The sequence below is a fragment of the Prinia subflava genome, chromosome 7, assembly GCF_021018805.1.
Source record: "Prinia subflava isolate CZ2003 ecotype Zambia chromosome 7, Cam_Psub_1.2, whole genome shotgun sequence".
NCBI lineage: Eukaryota > Metazoa > Chordata > Aves > Passeriformes > Cisticolidae > Prinia > Prinia subflava.
Genome location: NC_086253.1, coordinates 24,613,814 through 24,627,531, shown reverse-complemented (window position 1 = coordinate 24,627,531; position 13,718 = coordinate 24,613,814). Strand labels below are relative to the sequence as shown.

At 38.5% G+C, this 13,718-nt stretch overlaps 1 protein-coding gene across 1 annotated transcript; it reads left to right on the top strand.

Annotated features, from left to right (window-relative positions):
* The first annotated feature begins 278 nt into the window (after positions 1-278).
* On the top strand, positions 279-13,444 carry YIPF7 (Yip1 domain family member 7). The gene is made up of 5 exons (XM_063401207.1): positions 279-394; positions 1,445-1,611; positions 3,426-3,571; positions 8,009-8,190; positions 12,286-13,444. The coding sequence occupies exons 1-5, from the start codon at positions 279-281 to the stop codon at positions 12,536-12,538; spliced, it is 864 nt and encodes a 287-aa protein (XP_063257277.1). The 3' UTR covers positions 12,539-13,444.
* The last annotated feature ends 274 nt before the right edge of the window (positions 13,445-13,718 follow it).

Genomic DNA, 13,718 nt, shown 5'->3' with positions numbered 1-13,718 from the left:
GTCACAGTAACAAGAAAGGAAGTCTTGTATACTACTTTTAAATTAATGTATTATCATTTACAGTAACAGCAGATTTTTATTAATTTCTCTTGTTACAGCTAAAGGAAGTAAATGGCCTTTTTTTTTGTCACTTCCAAATTATCATGAGCTTCTACAGAAAGATTCTCTGAAGTTTATGTCTTTACAGTTTGCTATTTTAAATTTAGGACAGTTCAAAACAGATTTTGGCTTGTTGTAAAGGCTATTTATTGATATTTGCAATCATTTTTCCAACCAGAATGTCCAATTTTGAGCAGTTTCACATCGACTTTTACCAGTCTAATTATACCATAGAGGACCAGGAAGAGGGTTGCAACAGCTACGATTCAGATAAAAACATCTGTGAAAGCAGAAAGTAAGTATGGGTGTTATTTCAGCTTCACTCTTGGACAGACGGTGGTTCTGGGGCTGGCTTTGGGACTTGCAGGAGCAGGAAAGAGGGTCAAGACATCATCTAGACTTTCAGAAATGCAGAACGCTTATAAGTGAATTTTTCTTTTTAAAGGATCTGATTTTGTGCTACTTTTATTAGTATAGGTGTTACAGGTTGTTTACCTGCCAGGAGTAACTGAGCTTCGTGTTATTAATGTGAAATTTGGGGTGCATATTGCAGAAAATTCTTTAGGATCCTTCTGAGATTCGAGAAAAAAATCTGAATGTGTGGTTCTAAATGTGTGCTTCTCTGTTGTTGTTTAAATTTATGGGGGGTCCCCGGGGAGTGCCCCCCGGAGACCCCCGGGGGTCCTTGGGTTCGTGGGTGTTCCCGTGCTGGCAGGCAAAGAGACTTCAGACGCCGGTGGGGTGCTGATGAGGTGAGGGTTTATTCACTGAGGGAGAGGGGAAGGGAAGGGGGGGGGAAGGGAGGAGAGGGAAAGGGAGCATCAGGAGGCCTCCAGGGGGAGAGGGGCAAGAGGGGCAGAGCCTTCTGCCTTAGCATTCTTATCACAGAGGTTCAAAGGGGCGCGGTAACATTCTCCAGCCAATGAGGTTACAGATACAGGATACTGCAGGGAGGGTACAGACTTGGGATAAACCATACATTTTCCCAGGGGTGAGCTAGAGCAAACCATTTCCATAAAATGCAATCCCACACTTCTCAATGTGTGACACTCACTGAGGAGTGTCACCAGGCTGCTGGGCAAAAGGTCCCAATGCCTGAATCTGGGAGTGGGCGCGATGGGTTCTGCCCGGGTTCTGGCCAGGAGCTCTGCCCATTGCAGGGGGAGCTGCAAGGATGGAGAGCAAGGGCACGGTCAGCAGCTCATTACTCACAGCCACGATGGTACCCAGAAAACCTTCAGGTTTCCCAAGTTGAAAATAGGTGACGTGAAGATGGAACGTGGTGAGTAACTCTCTGTTTCTCGTTGTAGTTACGAGTTTGGCTGTGCTTTGCTTCTTGTTCTAGGAGCCAGACAGAAAAGCCATCTGCAGGTGGGGCTTCTGTCCCATCAGACATGCTTCTGTCTCCTGAGAGCTACACGGGCCAGATTCTGCAGCCAGCGTGCAGCCCCTACGCTCCTCCTCAGCTTGGTTATGCTGACGGCTTTGACGAGGAACCTCCTCTGCTAGAAGGTGAAACTAATCCCACAGACCACATGCGAGATTCCTGCCTCGAAAGTTAGGAGCCTCTCACCTTTCTATGCCAGATAGTGGAACTCACTGGGGAAACTGAGCAGAGCTGCCAAGCCTCGCCATGTGAGCTACAGCCAAAGCTCCTGGCCCCCAAACCTGGGCTTTATTTTCTCCTCGAGACTGGCCATGGATTCATCCAGCCTTACGGCCTTGAGCAGATATACCGTGCCGCCACTAGATGACAGCAGAATAATAGTTTTGAATTCACCTTTCCAAATTTGTTTCACACCCTTGAGTTTATCCTGCATACATATTGGAATATCTATAATTAATAAAGATGGATAATCATCTTTTTTGCATATCTCGTAATAGATTTAGTATTTTGCAGATGCTAAGTCGCTTGTTTCAGTGGGAAAGGGATCGAGAAAGCTGCTTTCACTTTCAATTAGTTGATCATTTAACCATATGAGCAGTGTTGTTCTTTATCATGATTGACCATTCTTATGCTAGTGGCTGATTTTGTTGCTAGCAAAATACTTGTGCTACATTAGGAAAAAAAAAAAAGGACAATTTGTCTGTAATTATTTCAGCATAATGTAGAACAAGCATATTCAGCCTGCTGGTTTGGCATACTGGAAAGCAGCTGGAATTTTTACTACTCAGAAGGGACTACTACTGCCTTAAAGCCAGCAAGATCATTCTGTTTGATATAGATAACTGCCAGATCTCTACCTCTAAGACTTCCAACCATTTAACTCCCCATGTGGTTCACCCTGGGAAAAAGATGTTGTAATATGACTGCTGGTAATCTGCAAGGCTTCAGAGATATTCTTATCTGTGTACCACATAAATCTGACCAAAACCACACATTTTAATGCAGAATAGCTTTTTATATACAATGTTTTGGCTGAGTTCAAGATGATGGAGAGATGGAACAAGATAAAGACTTGGCTTTCCAAACAGATCTAATGCATTGTCAGTCACAGTCACTCTGGAGCAAATCTGAACCTAACTTTGCCCTTACTGGAGAACCTCAGGGAAGATGATTACCTGTGGAAGCTGAAGTGTTTCTCCAGAAGTTATAAGATAAAGCTTTGCCCCGGCAAAGTTAATGGCAGGATTCCTATCATCTTTAATGGGAGAGAATTTTGCTGTTTCCGGGGTGCCACTAATTACTTTTTAATTACTCCAAAAAAAAAAAAAACCCAAACAAACAAAAAACCAACTCCACAAAAAAACCAAAAAAACAAAAACAAAAAACAAAAACAAAACCAAAAAACCAGCCAACCAAAAAAACTCACCCAAACCCATCCAAACTTATAAAGCACTTCATAAAGTAGTATGAACTTGCCTTGAAGTTTTTAAGTGCTTTTGGCAGTTGAGGCTTAAGGCACATTTCTTGTCAGATTTTTGAGAATTAAAGCATGTATGTCTTTCCTCAGTGTTGTAGACTATCTTAAATTCTGCAGTTATTGTTAATTAACGTGCTTTTCAACATCTAAGTTAGTGTGGCATTAGATATGTATGTTTTAAATGTAGGAAAAACAAATATCAACTCACAAATGATGAAGCCATTTTTTATTTCACTGCCTAAAATCAGATTTAATTATTAATATTTCAATTTAGATTGAAATTTGACCTCAAATATGCTGAGTATATAGCAGGGGCATTATGTTCCTACTACTGAATATGTCATCCTACAATATTATCTTCACTGAAGCATTTGTTTGTAGTTTTGTAGTATCTGATGAGTTTTTGTAAAAGTGTTGTTTTCTTGTGAGCAATGAACAAAATCCTGAAATTTCTTGTTGCAGAACTCGGGATCAATTTTGAACATATATGGCAAAAAACATTAACAGTTCTAAACCCAATGAAGCCTGCAGATGGCAGCATTATGAATGAGACCGACCTCACTGGACCTATGGTTTTCTGTTTGGCCCCTGGAGCAACGTTGCTGATGGTAGGATGTGGTAGAAATCTTCAGGGATTTCTTTTCTGACAAGTTCACGCCTAGGTGATAATGAGTGTGAAGTTGTAGAAGATGTAGTACTGGCATAAAAAGAGTCATTTGCTGCCAACTGTTCTGGGATTATGTATTAAAAATTCTTCCTACTTTTGTAAGTACCTGCATAAAATTTAAATGTAAATTAAATTTAAAGGTGACACAGGTAAAGTGATGTATTACTTCCAGTGGAAAGAAGAGACCACACCATTTTTGGGGTGGGATTTAATACGAACAAAAGGACAGATCTGTGCCACATATAATCTGGAGAGGCTCTGAACAGGTTTTAAAGGAGACAATAAAACGGAATAGTAGGCCGACCCTCTTTTCCTAACACTCTTGCTACTTTTTTGAAATTATCTTCTTTCAATGTTATTTTCAAGAGAGCAGAGACACATAGACCAAAAAATTTCTTTATACAACTAGAGTAATTGGAAAAAAAGAAATAGAAGCAGTCTTTCCCCCCCACCCCCTTAAATTTGCAATACCTTCCAATAAATGTTGCTAGTACTTTCTTATTTTGTATTCTTTTTTCTGTATTGTCTGCTTAACAAAATATAGTAGCCTGTATTTGACCTTCTTCTTTATGAATATAGCTTTCCTTCAGGAGGAAAGTTTAACAGGGTTGTGCAGGACTCCAAATTCATCCATATATCACTGGCAACAGGGGCTCTCCAATGTTGCTGAGGTACAGCTCTGGCTGCTGACAGCAATTCATCAGACAGCGATAAGGTGGGACCATTCTGGGAAGGGCTTTACTGCCCTGCAACCAGGTGAGAGGAAAGGGGCTCTAATTCTCCATTTCCTCTATGATAAATAGTGCTGAATCAGAAGATTCTTGAAACTTCTTACTCAATTTTTAATGTCAGTGCAGTACCTTGAATGTGCAAACTGCAATATAAATGGCAAGTGATATTATTATTTATGTTCCTATAAAAATAAAAATCTTTTAAAAGGGTGCAAGGGGCAGAAGGAAAGGGAATAAAAGCAAAAGAAGGTGGGGAGCTAGAGAAGACAGGCTATTTTCCACCTGGAGAAATAAATGTATGAGGGTAGTAAAAAGAGAAAGCTGAATTAATTATAATCAAGAAAATTAAAGAAAAGCTAAAAGAAAGAATGGAAAAAATGTCTCCTTTTGATTTTTCTCCCTGAATAGCCAATGGTTATAATGAATAATAAACTATTATTATTGGAATAAATTACTTTAATTATCATACTTTTCTGAGATATTATGCTTATAGGTGTCATTAAATAACCAAGTATTTTCAATGCTCCAGTTTTAGGGCAGCAGAACACTTCTGATACAATCCACAGTTTTTGCTCCGTAATTTCACTGCAGTAAGTCTATGGGTTTATCTTAGAAATTCAGGCTACCATTTTATCTCAGATGTATTTGAATACTAACGTGTCTCTTCAGCTGTGTAAACTATGATATCCTTCTGCACTTATTTAAGTATCTTCTGAAAGCACCAGGAACATAATTTGGTTGAGAGCTTGTTTCTAAAAATAATGTTTACATTTTCTTTAGTTTCAGCTTTTTAACTATGGAAAATTATGCAAAGATATTCTTCAAAGGGTAGCAGTTCTTTCGGAGAAAAAGAGGAAAGGGCTGCTAGCCTGGCAGCAGGACTTGTCCTCCTCATGTTAGTGTAAAACAGGGCAGCTCCATTATAGATAGAGAAACAATGGCAGAACAAAATTTAGCAGAAGCCCAAGTCTCACCTGCTTTGCATTTTACACTCTCATTTGTATGAAGTCAGGCTTCCCCATCCAGTTCAGCTGAAGGTAGTCGTATCCACTTCAGGCAAATGCAAACAAGAACACAAAGTCTGACTTTCTCCTAACCTTGCTCCTTCTGCAGGACAAATTTAGCTCTTTCCATTCATCAAAGCCTGTCAGACTAATCAAGTCCAATTCTGGTTTTGCTTACATCACTGTGAACTGGGAGTATTCCTGTGTGTGTGAGTCAATATATTTACATATGTTAAGTAAGACTAAAATCGGAACCAACATGTTCAGCTGCCTTTTTTTTTTTTTTTTTTCTCTCATATCCTTGCATCACAAATCCAACATTTCACCAACCATAGATCTCAGCTAGCTGCTGGTGCTAGTGCTCCCTTCATCCCTGGCTCAGGAATTTTTTAATCTTAAACTAAGCTAATAAATACATAGTGCTGTGTAGAACAGTTAAATACACTGAAACAGTCTAAAATATAGCTTGTAGTTGATGCATCTGTTTTGAGACAGAACTTTACTAAGCTGGTGTGTAGAAAAGGCTGCTCCAAACCTTTGTGGGTGTTAAACTTACTACATATCCTTAATGACTGAAATTCTAGTTGATAATCATTTGAGCTAATATTGCTCTCCTACACTATCTCTAGTTATCATTAATTTTATTTGTTCCAGCAATTTTTCCTGATTATTTTATACCACTAGTATGCAAATGCCAGCAAAAGAAGTCTGTACTTAAATAGGAAGATTTCTTATTTCAGGAACAAATTATTCTTTATGGAGGAAGACAGTAGTGGGGAAAAGGCCAGGATGCTGGAAGGCTATAGGCAACCTGGCTGTACCTGACTTAATCTTGAGGATTGGGACCAGAGGAGAGCTCAGCAGTGAGCCAGGTCAATCTGCAAACAGGGTAATGTTGATGCTGTAAAGTCAGATCTTATTAAGTCAGGTTGCCTTTCACGTTCATGCACTGCTCTCCAATGAGAGCTGGTGAGCTGTCACCAACCCTCAGCATCGGGACTTCCAAGTTGTGTCATCACTAGGAGAGTCCTTCTCCATAGTGTTGCTTTTTGTGTACCCAGCTCAAATACTGCTGGCCTCCAGTGATCAAATTCTACATGCATAGCTACAAGAAGAAAGGGCAGAGAATGGTCCTCAAAGTTTATTTCCCCCAGATTTCATTAAAATGTATGGCTAAGTGAAGTCAGAGGTCTTCTCAATCCTCCTTAGCCATCACAGAAGATAAACTAACAAGTATCACAAAACATAATAAAAGCTTCAACATTTCAGCCTAATCCATCACAACAGAATCCATCCATAAGCCACAACATTATTAGGAACCGAGACTATCTATTAGTTTTGAGTCTTACATAGTTTATCATATGCAATATATATATTCATATAATATAGCGTGTGTGCAACATATAGATCGTGTGTGTGTGTATGTTTATGAACAAGCACACTTGTGTTTTATGTATGTATATATACCTTATTATGTGTCAGGAATGTGACACATAGTTGCCCTTCATTTGAGAAATTTACTGTCATTCTGAGTTAATGGTTAAGTTCCAGGTCTGAACTTTCTCCTTCACAGGTGCATTTTATCTTTAGGATACAAAGTTCCAAGAAAAAAACAGATTTCTGATTTATTAATGTTCTTCTGATGTACAGATGTGAAAATGACAGTATTGCATAGCCAACATTCAGTATTTAATTTGTTAGAAGCTTGAAGAGAGACAAAAATGTATTTAGCAGTCTTTTGTGACTGTTTATTTTGGGGAGTGAACAATGCCCTTATGCCTGCGGGTGATCCTTCAAAATGATGGCAGGAGATGAAGGAATTGGTGGTGCTGTGGCCACAGTTGTCTGTTTTACTACCTTTGTGTATAAATTAGAAAACATCAAGCTCCAGGCTGCCAGACTGGTACCTTTCATAGGCAATAAATTCAAACAAAGGAATAAAACCTAGAAGGAAAAAAATCTGGGTTTTTTTTTTATTCGTTAGAACAAAACAAAGAACACAAGCTGACAGTTACTACTGAGTTTTATGTGGAAATGAACATGTTGTATTGGGCTAAGCACAGAGATGTATTTTTCTCATGGTAGTCAAGGGGAAGAACAGTCACATTTGCCCTGAAAACCACCAGAGTTTAAGCAAAATTTTCGTAATTTTTTGTAGACCTGCTTAAAGCTGAAGGTTTGTAATAAAATATGAAGCATATCAGGTAACCTGGTCATCATATTACTTAGGACACTTTTTGCAGCCCCACTTATTGAAAAGATGTTTCCTGAGCCTAAACTGATTTTTAATGACTAAAATGTGCTTTCCATAATTTCCTCTTAGTTTGTTGCCAGTTAAACTTTCCTAAGTCTCCCAACCAATTCAAAGTTGTGTTCAGCACCCAATGACAGTAAGACCTAGAATCACCCTTATAACTTTAAGTTACCAAGAAGCACATTTTGTCAACTGCACCTTGGAATTATTTTTATGCAAAAACCACCCAAAAGTTTCATCCGTGGTCCACAACTGAACTGATGTAGGTGAAGAAGAGAGAGGGCGTCAACAACAAGAAGTAACAAACCTAAACCTAAATCTGTCTTCTGCTAGCACTCTGTGATCACTGCTCACTTCTGTCACCTCATGCTTCCTTGTATTTGTTCCAGGCAGGAAAAGTTCACTTTGGCTACGTGTATGGGATGAGTGCCATCGGGTGCCTTGCCATGCACGCCCTGCTGAACCTGATGAGTGTCTCGGGAGTCTCGCACGGCTGCGTTGCAAGTGTCCTGGGCTACTGCCTGCTGCCCATGGTCATCCTGTCCTCTTCTGCAGTTGTCTTCTCACTGCAGTAAGTACTAGCCCAGGGCAACAGGAATCCTATGAAGGACAGTAAGGCAGATGGCTGGTGTTCTGCAAAACATTTTATAAAGGGTCACATAATAAATTTTGGCTTCTGAAACTGTAACACCGTTTTGTTTGTATGTAGAGGTGGAAACAGACAAAACTGGGCTGTATTTGAGAGGGCTGGTATACATTCATTTTGATGTGAGACTTTAATTTCCCTGCTTTCCACTTAGACTGAGAGCGATGTTGATTTTTGCAGCAGCCTCAGTTGTGATTTTTGTTTTGCAGAGCCAACAGTGGCCAAACTCAGGTATCAATTTTAAAAGCAACTGCTAAACTTTGGGTTTATATAGCTGGTTCTCTTTTTTCTTTTCTGTTCATAGCATCAGGCCTCCTATTTTTATGTTTCCTTTCCTACTGACTTCTGTGGGACAGAATAAAATAGCCAATGATAGCCCTAAATGATGTGGAGAATCAGGACCAGTGCTTAAGATATAGTAGACTTGTGTATTCTGAGGTATAGTTGTGCTGTAATTGCACCACTGAAAATAACTGAATACTTTGAAAAAACAAATGTGTAGTGGTGTATTTATCTGTGCACATGTGGGGGGTTGTTAAGTCATATTCTCTGAATAGGAAAATTTTTGGCACGCCTCTCATTCCTCCTCATTCAGTAAGCCCTTTGAGACACAGTGTTTACCTCCCTATTCACACACAGCAAAGTACAAGCAACTTCCAGATCTTGCCTGAAGGGCCTGAGCAGTGCTATTACCTATTGTTGACATGTTATTAATGATGGTTTTCTTCCTTAATCTTTTTTTTTCTTTCATATTTTAAACTCTACAATCTGTAACATGTGGAACCTAGCAGCTGATGAATGAGAAAATGCCCCTGATTGTTTTCTTTGGAAAAACATCATTCTTACATATCTATAATACAATCCATAGATAGATTGATAAATAAATAATTTTTTTTAAAGGAAATTATGTGATAGAATGAAGTTTTGGCAAAATTCTTGTTGCATGTTTCTGTGGAGCTATGATGGCTTAACCTGACCATATTCCATGTATTAAAGTGTTTCTGAGCTGTCCTTGATAAGATGGATGATAGTGACACTGAAGAAGCTGTTTATTCTCTGTTCTCCTACACTTCCCATATTTCCTTGATTAACCTGTTTAATAATCCAGCCTAATAAAATGTGCAGATACACAATTGTGAGACAGATGGGGTGAATTCCAAACCAGCTGTTACAACTGTGCAGGGTTCAGTTTTCTGTACATGGAATCCCCAAGCACACACCACACATTTGTAAAATGCTGTGAATTTACAGAAAGCACATCTTTTGAAAATCTATAAATACTGAAATGTGATAGCTTTCTAAAGTTAAAATGTTATTTTTAAAATGAATTGATATTGACAGGGTTCTGCAGTCCTTTCTCATTTGATATATGAAAGTGCTTGAACCCAGCAAGTATCAAGGTTAATTATTGCAAACATGCTATTAAAATTAAGTGGCAACTTTTAAATCCAACATACATTTCATTATTTTGAATTTAAATAATTATTTTAAATGGTAAAAGAAAGAGCAATACATTAATGATTTTTAAAAATATTTATAAAAAACATTACTTCTATTTCAAAGTTTGAAGAAATAATCTGATTTTTTTCACCAGAAATATACATAAGATAATGCACTTATCTATGTCAAAGATACATAGTAATCAAATAATTTTCAATTACCATTATTAGCTATTTTCCTGTAACTAAAGAAAGCAAAATATGGAACATTTCGGCTACTGAATAGTACCAAGGAGAAAACCAGTTCTCTTACTCAAATTTGCATGGAACTAGATTTGTTTGTGCCCATCTATGCTATTATCATGTGTGAGCCCAAGTTTATTAGGCCATCTTTGTGGGAGAAACATCCCAATAGACTTTTTTCCTGCAGAAAGCAACAACAATTCTTTAATATAAAATTCTCCAACAGGGTAGTAAAGCTACTTCCTTAACTAAACAGTGAAGAAAATGAATATAAGCATGAAGAAAGAAGTTCTTAGATCCAGGTGATGCAAAGGACCCATTTGGTGACAGCATCTGCCAGATGTGAGAGAAAGGGAAGTGGAAAGGGTCCACTCACATGTGTCCCTCCATCTCAATCTCTCACCAGTACAGCCCTCTTGGTCACTGTAGGCTTGACCTGCTTTTTGCCCTTCTCCCAGGCAAGAGGATTTGACCCTCATGGACATGCCAGACACAGAGCTCCCTGCCAAACCATTCTTTTTAGCAGTGGCAGGTTGTTAGATGGAGGACTGAATTTGTAAGTGCACAGCAGTTCTTCTTGATTCTGATATGATTTTTATGCCACCTTTCCATCCTGCTCTCTGCCAGTCCTGGAACAAACCATGAGAGGCCATTGGACTTCAGTGCAAGGCGGAGCAGCCGCAGCTCTAAATTTTGTCCCATCGTGATAGCCCCCTAAAGAGTCATTATGTTAGCTGAAAATTGTCATTGCACAGTATGTTCCTATTGCATCCCACCCCTCTGCCAGCATGGGAACCTTCTGAAAGAGCCGTCCATACCAGCTCTGAATTTCCGGCTCACTGTTTAGGTGAGCAACTTAGCATCTCCTCTTGGAGGAGAGGCCAGGAACTTGCTTTGCAAAGCCCAGTGGGATTTCCCTAAATGCCACTATATAGGTTTAAAAGACACTTAAACTGAGGATATTAAATCACATGGTCTTTAATGTTTTATTTTTAACTTGTTGAAGTTGCAATGAGGTGCTGAGTCACTGTAAAATCAATTCTTTCCTTCCTCCCTCAAAGGCCCAAGAAGCTGACAACACCAAGTACCTTACTGGCCTGGTGACTGGATTGCTAACAAATCAACTAATTTAGGTCATGCAAATGCATTAAGAAAACTAAGTCAATTACATAAGGACAGCTGTATTCATCATGGTTTAGTTGCAATAATTATATTAGTGGCGATAATTTCTGATAAAAAGACCTCCCTGACTATGCATACACACTCTGTTTTTCCCTTCTGCTTCTGTTATGCTGATGCCTTGGAAGAGTGGGGCACCAAGAAGGCCTTTAGGAAGTGGCAGAGGTTTATTCTTTCTCAAAGTCCTTGAGACTGACACAGCAAAAGTGTGTAAAGCAGTATCTCATTATGTACTTCAGCAGTGTATTATGCACATGATCTCATGCATTTTACAGAAGCAGGCTGCAAATAGAGTGCAAATAAAGCATGTGTGAAACATTATTTATTGGCAAGATTTGGTTCCCACAGGGTTTAATAGTGAGTCCTCTGTAATCTGCAGGAGTATTTCAGTGGGCTTTTAACCATAGTCCCACAATCATCAGTTCTCCAGGACTCCCTGCTCCTGAAAGGGGGCACAGTATAACTTCAAAAGGGCTCAGCTGTGAGTAAGAGGTAGGGTGGAAAGTCACAGTCCTTTCAGTGTGCAGAGAAGGCTGCCAAGACAAGCAAAATATTTTTTCCTTGGTGGTTCTTTTCCTGCTCCTTACTTTGTGCTCAGTGTGCTCCTTTTTTTAAAAGGCCAGTCAAGCTTTTTCCTGGGATAACTTTCTGCCTATCCAGCTGGTGTGAGTTTTTCAGAGCCTCTCCTGAGTGGCTAAGGCATACTTAAAATCTGTTCTCTGTGTTACAAAAATGCTACCCCTCCAGATCATCAGGTAGGTTTGTAGTGTCATTTTAGAACCTAACAATTCCTGTAAGATGATTTTGGTTGAAATAGGAACTTGGCTAAATTTAATATTAAACTTTAGCCGCTGCATCTGCTGGAGGCCCAGAAGATTTATTTGTGAACATACAGCCCTTTTGGCAGTACTTCTGATGAAGCTTTTATCCATGCTGAACATAGTACTTTTCGGTTTATGGTTACAATTTTAATTTGCTCTCATGCTTGACTTTGATTATGTCCATTAGTTCTTGGTTCTTCCATTGTGTGTTACCTATCAACAACATGCTGCCACACATGAACTTGAGTACATGAACTTGAATTTGGTGAGATTTGATGTTACATTTAATAAAAGGTGGACTCTGTCATGTTTCTTTTGTGTTTTTTGTTTTCTCCTAGGGGGATTCCAGGAACTGTGTTAGCTCTGTTTATTATTGGATGGTGCAGTTTGTCAGCCTCCAAAATTTTTATGTCTGCATTGGCTATGGAAGGACAGCAGCTCCTGATTGCATACCCATGTGCTTTACTTTATGGACTTTTTGCACTTCTAACAGTTTTCGGAGATCTATTTTCTGGTGGTCTTCTTACAGTATGGTTGTTGGAGGGGCAAAGGTTTATTTACTTACTTTCAGATTGCCTAGAGTTGTGTTAAGTTCTATTAACAAAATTAGATTCTATGACTTACTGTTTTTTTCCTAATGGCTGATAATGAAATAAAAAATCAAACTAACAGGTAGATGGCTAGATGGCCTTAAAATGATGGTGTTTTGGCAGTCTTACAGCTTAAAGAAAAGAATTGTATTGAGAAGGTAGTAAAAGTGGAAAAAAAAAGAAATAAATTATAAATAAAATAAAAAATCCTATTCAGAGTATTTATAATATAATGCATATGCTAGAGAGTAACTAGAAGGCAATTATGTAAATATTTAAGGGATATAGTAAATCAAGAGAAAATGTGTATTTATTTGTTTTTCAAAAAACAGCTTGCCATCTTATATAATTACTAATTAATATCCAGAATTTATGTGTTTGGGTTTGGGGATTTTTTTATGACAGAAGACTGAGTGACCCTCTTTTGTGACATTGAAGCATTGTCCAGGACGGCTGATACAACAGAGGGAACCTAGGGAATGTTGCCTTGTTTTTCCTTTTTTTCTTTTTTTTAAGAGTTGGTGGTGTCTAAAACACCACTGTACTGTTTTTAATGCACAGTAATGTTATATTTTAAAATTGTCACTATACCATTGACTGCTGTAACTGCAGGAAAGCACCACACAAAGTAAAGGCAACCCCTAAATATGTGTCCTGAAAGGCAGAACTGTATTTGATCAGGCAAAATAGAAACCTCTATAATTTTATCTGCCCCTCAAAATCTATTTGCTGATTTTAGTTTTAGGGGAACCAAACATATATATATAGTAGCAATAAAGCACAGAATGCACAAGATGATATTTTAAAATATAGTATTAGAAATATCAAGCCATCAAGAGGAATTGGAGATGGGTGCAGTCACAACATGAAAAAAATCTAAGTATGAAGTAGAAAAGAAAATGAAGGTAGGTGTAGAAAGAGCTAGGAAAAGTAAACAGATTAAATAAATGGAAATGTAAGGGAAATAAATGGTAGCAGATTATTTCTTCAGTGTCTTATGGTGTCTTTTTTCTTGATGTATATTCTTATGATCTTGATTATCTTCAATTGTTTTGAACTCTTTGGTGAATTGTTTACGAAATATTTTCTTCCTGGACAGAGGGCCAGTGGTTCTGGGACAGAGATGATGATGCTGCAAGCACATTGGCAGAAGCTTAGCATGGCAAAGCTGCTCAAGAATA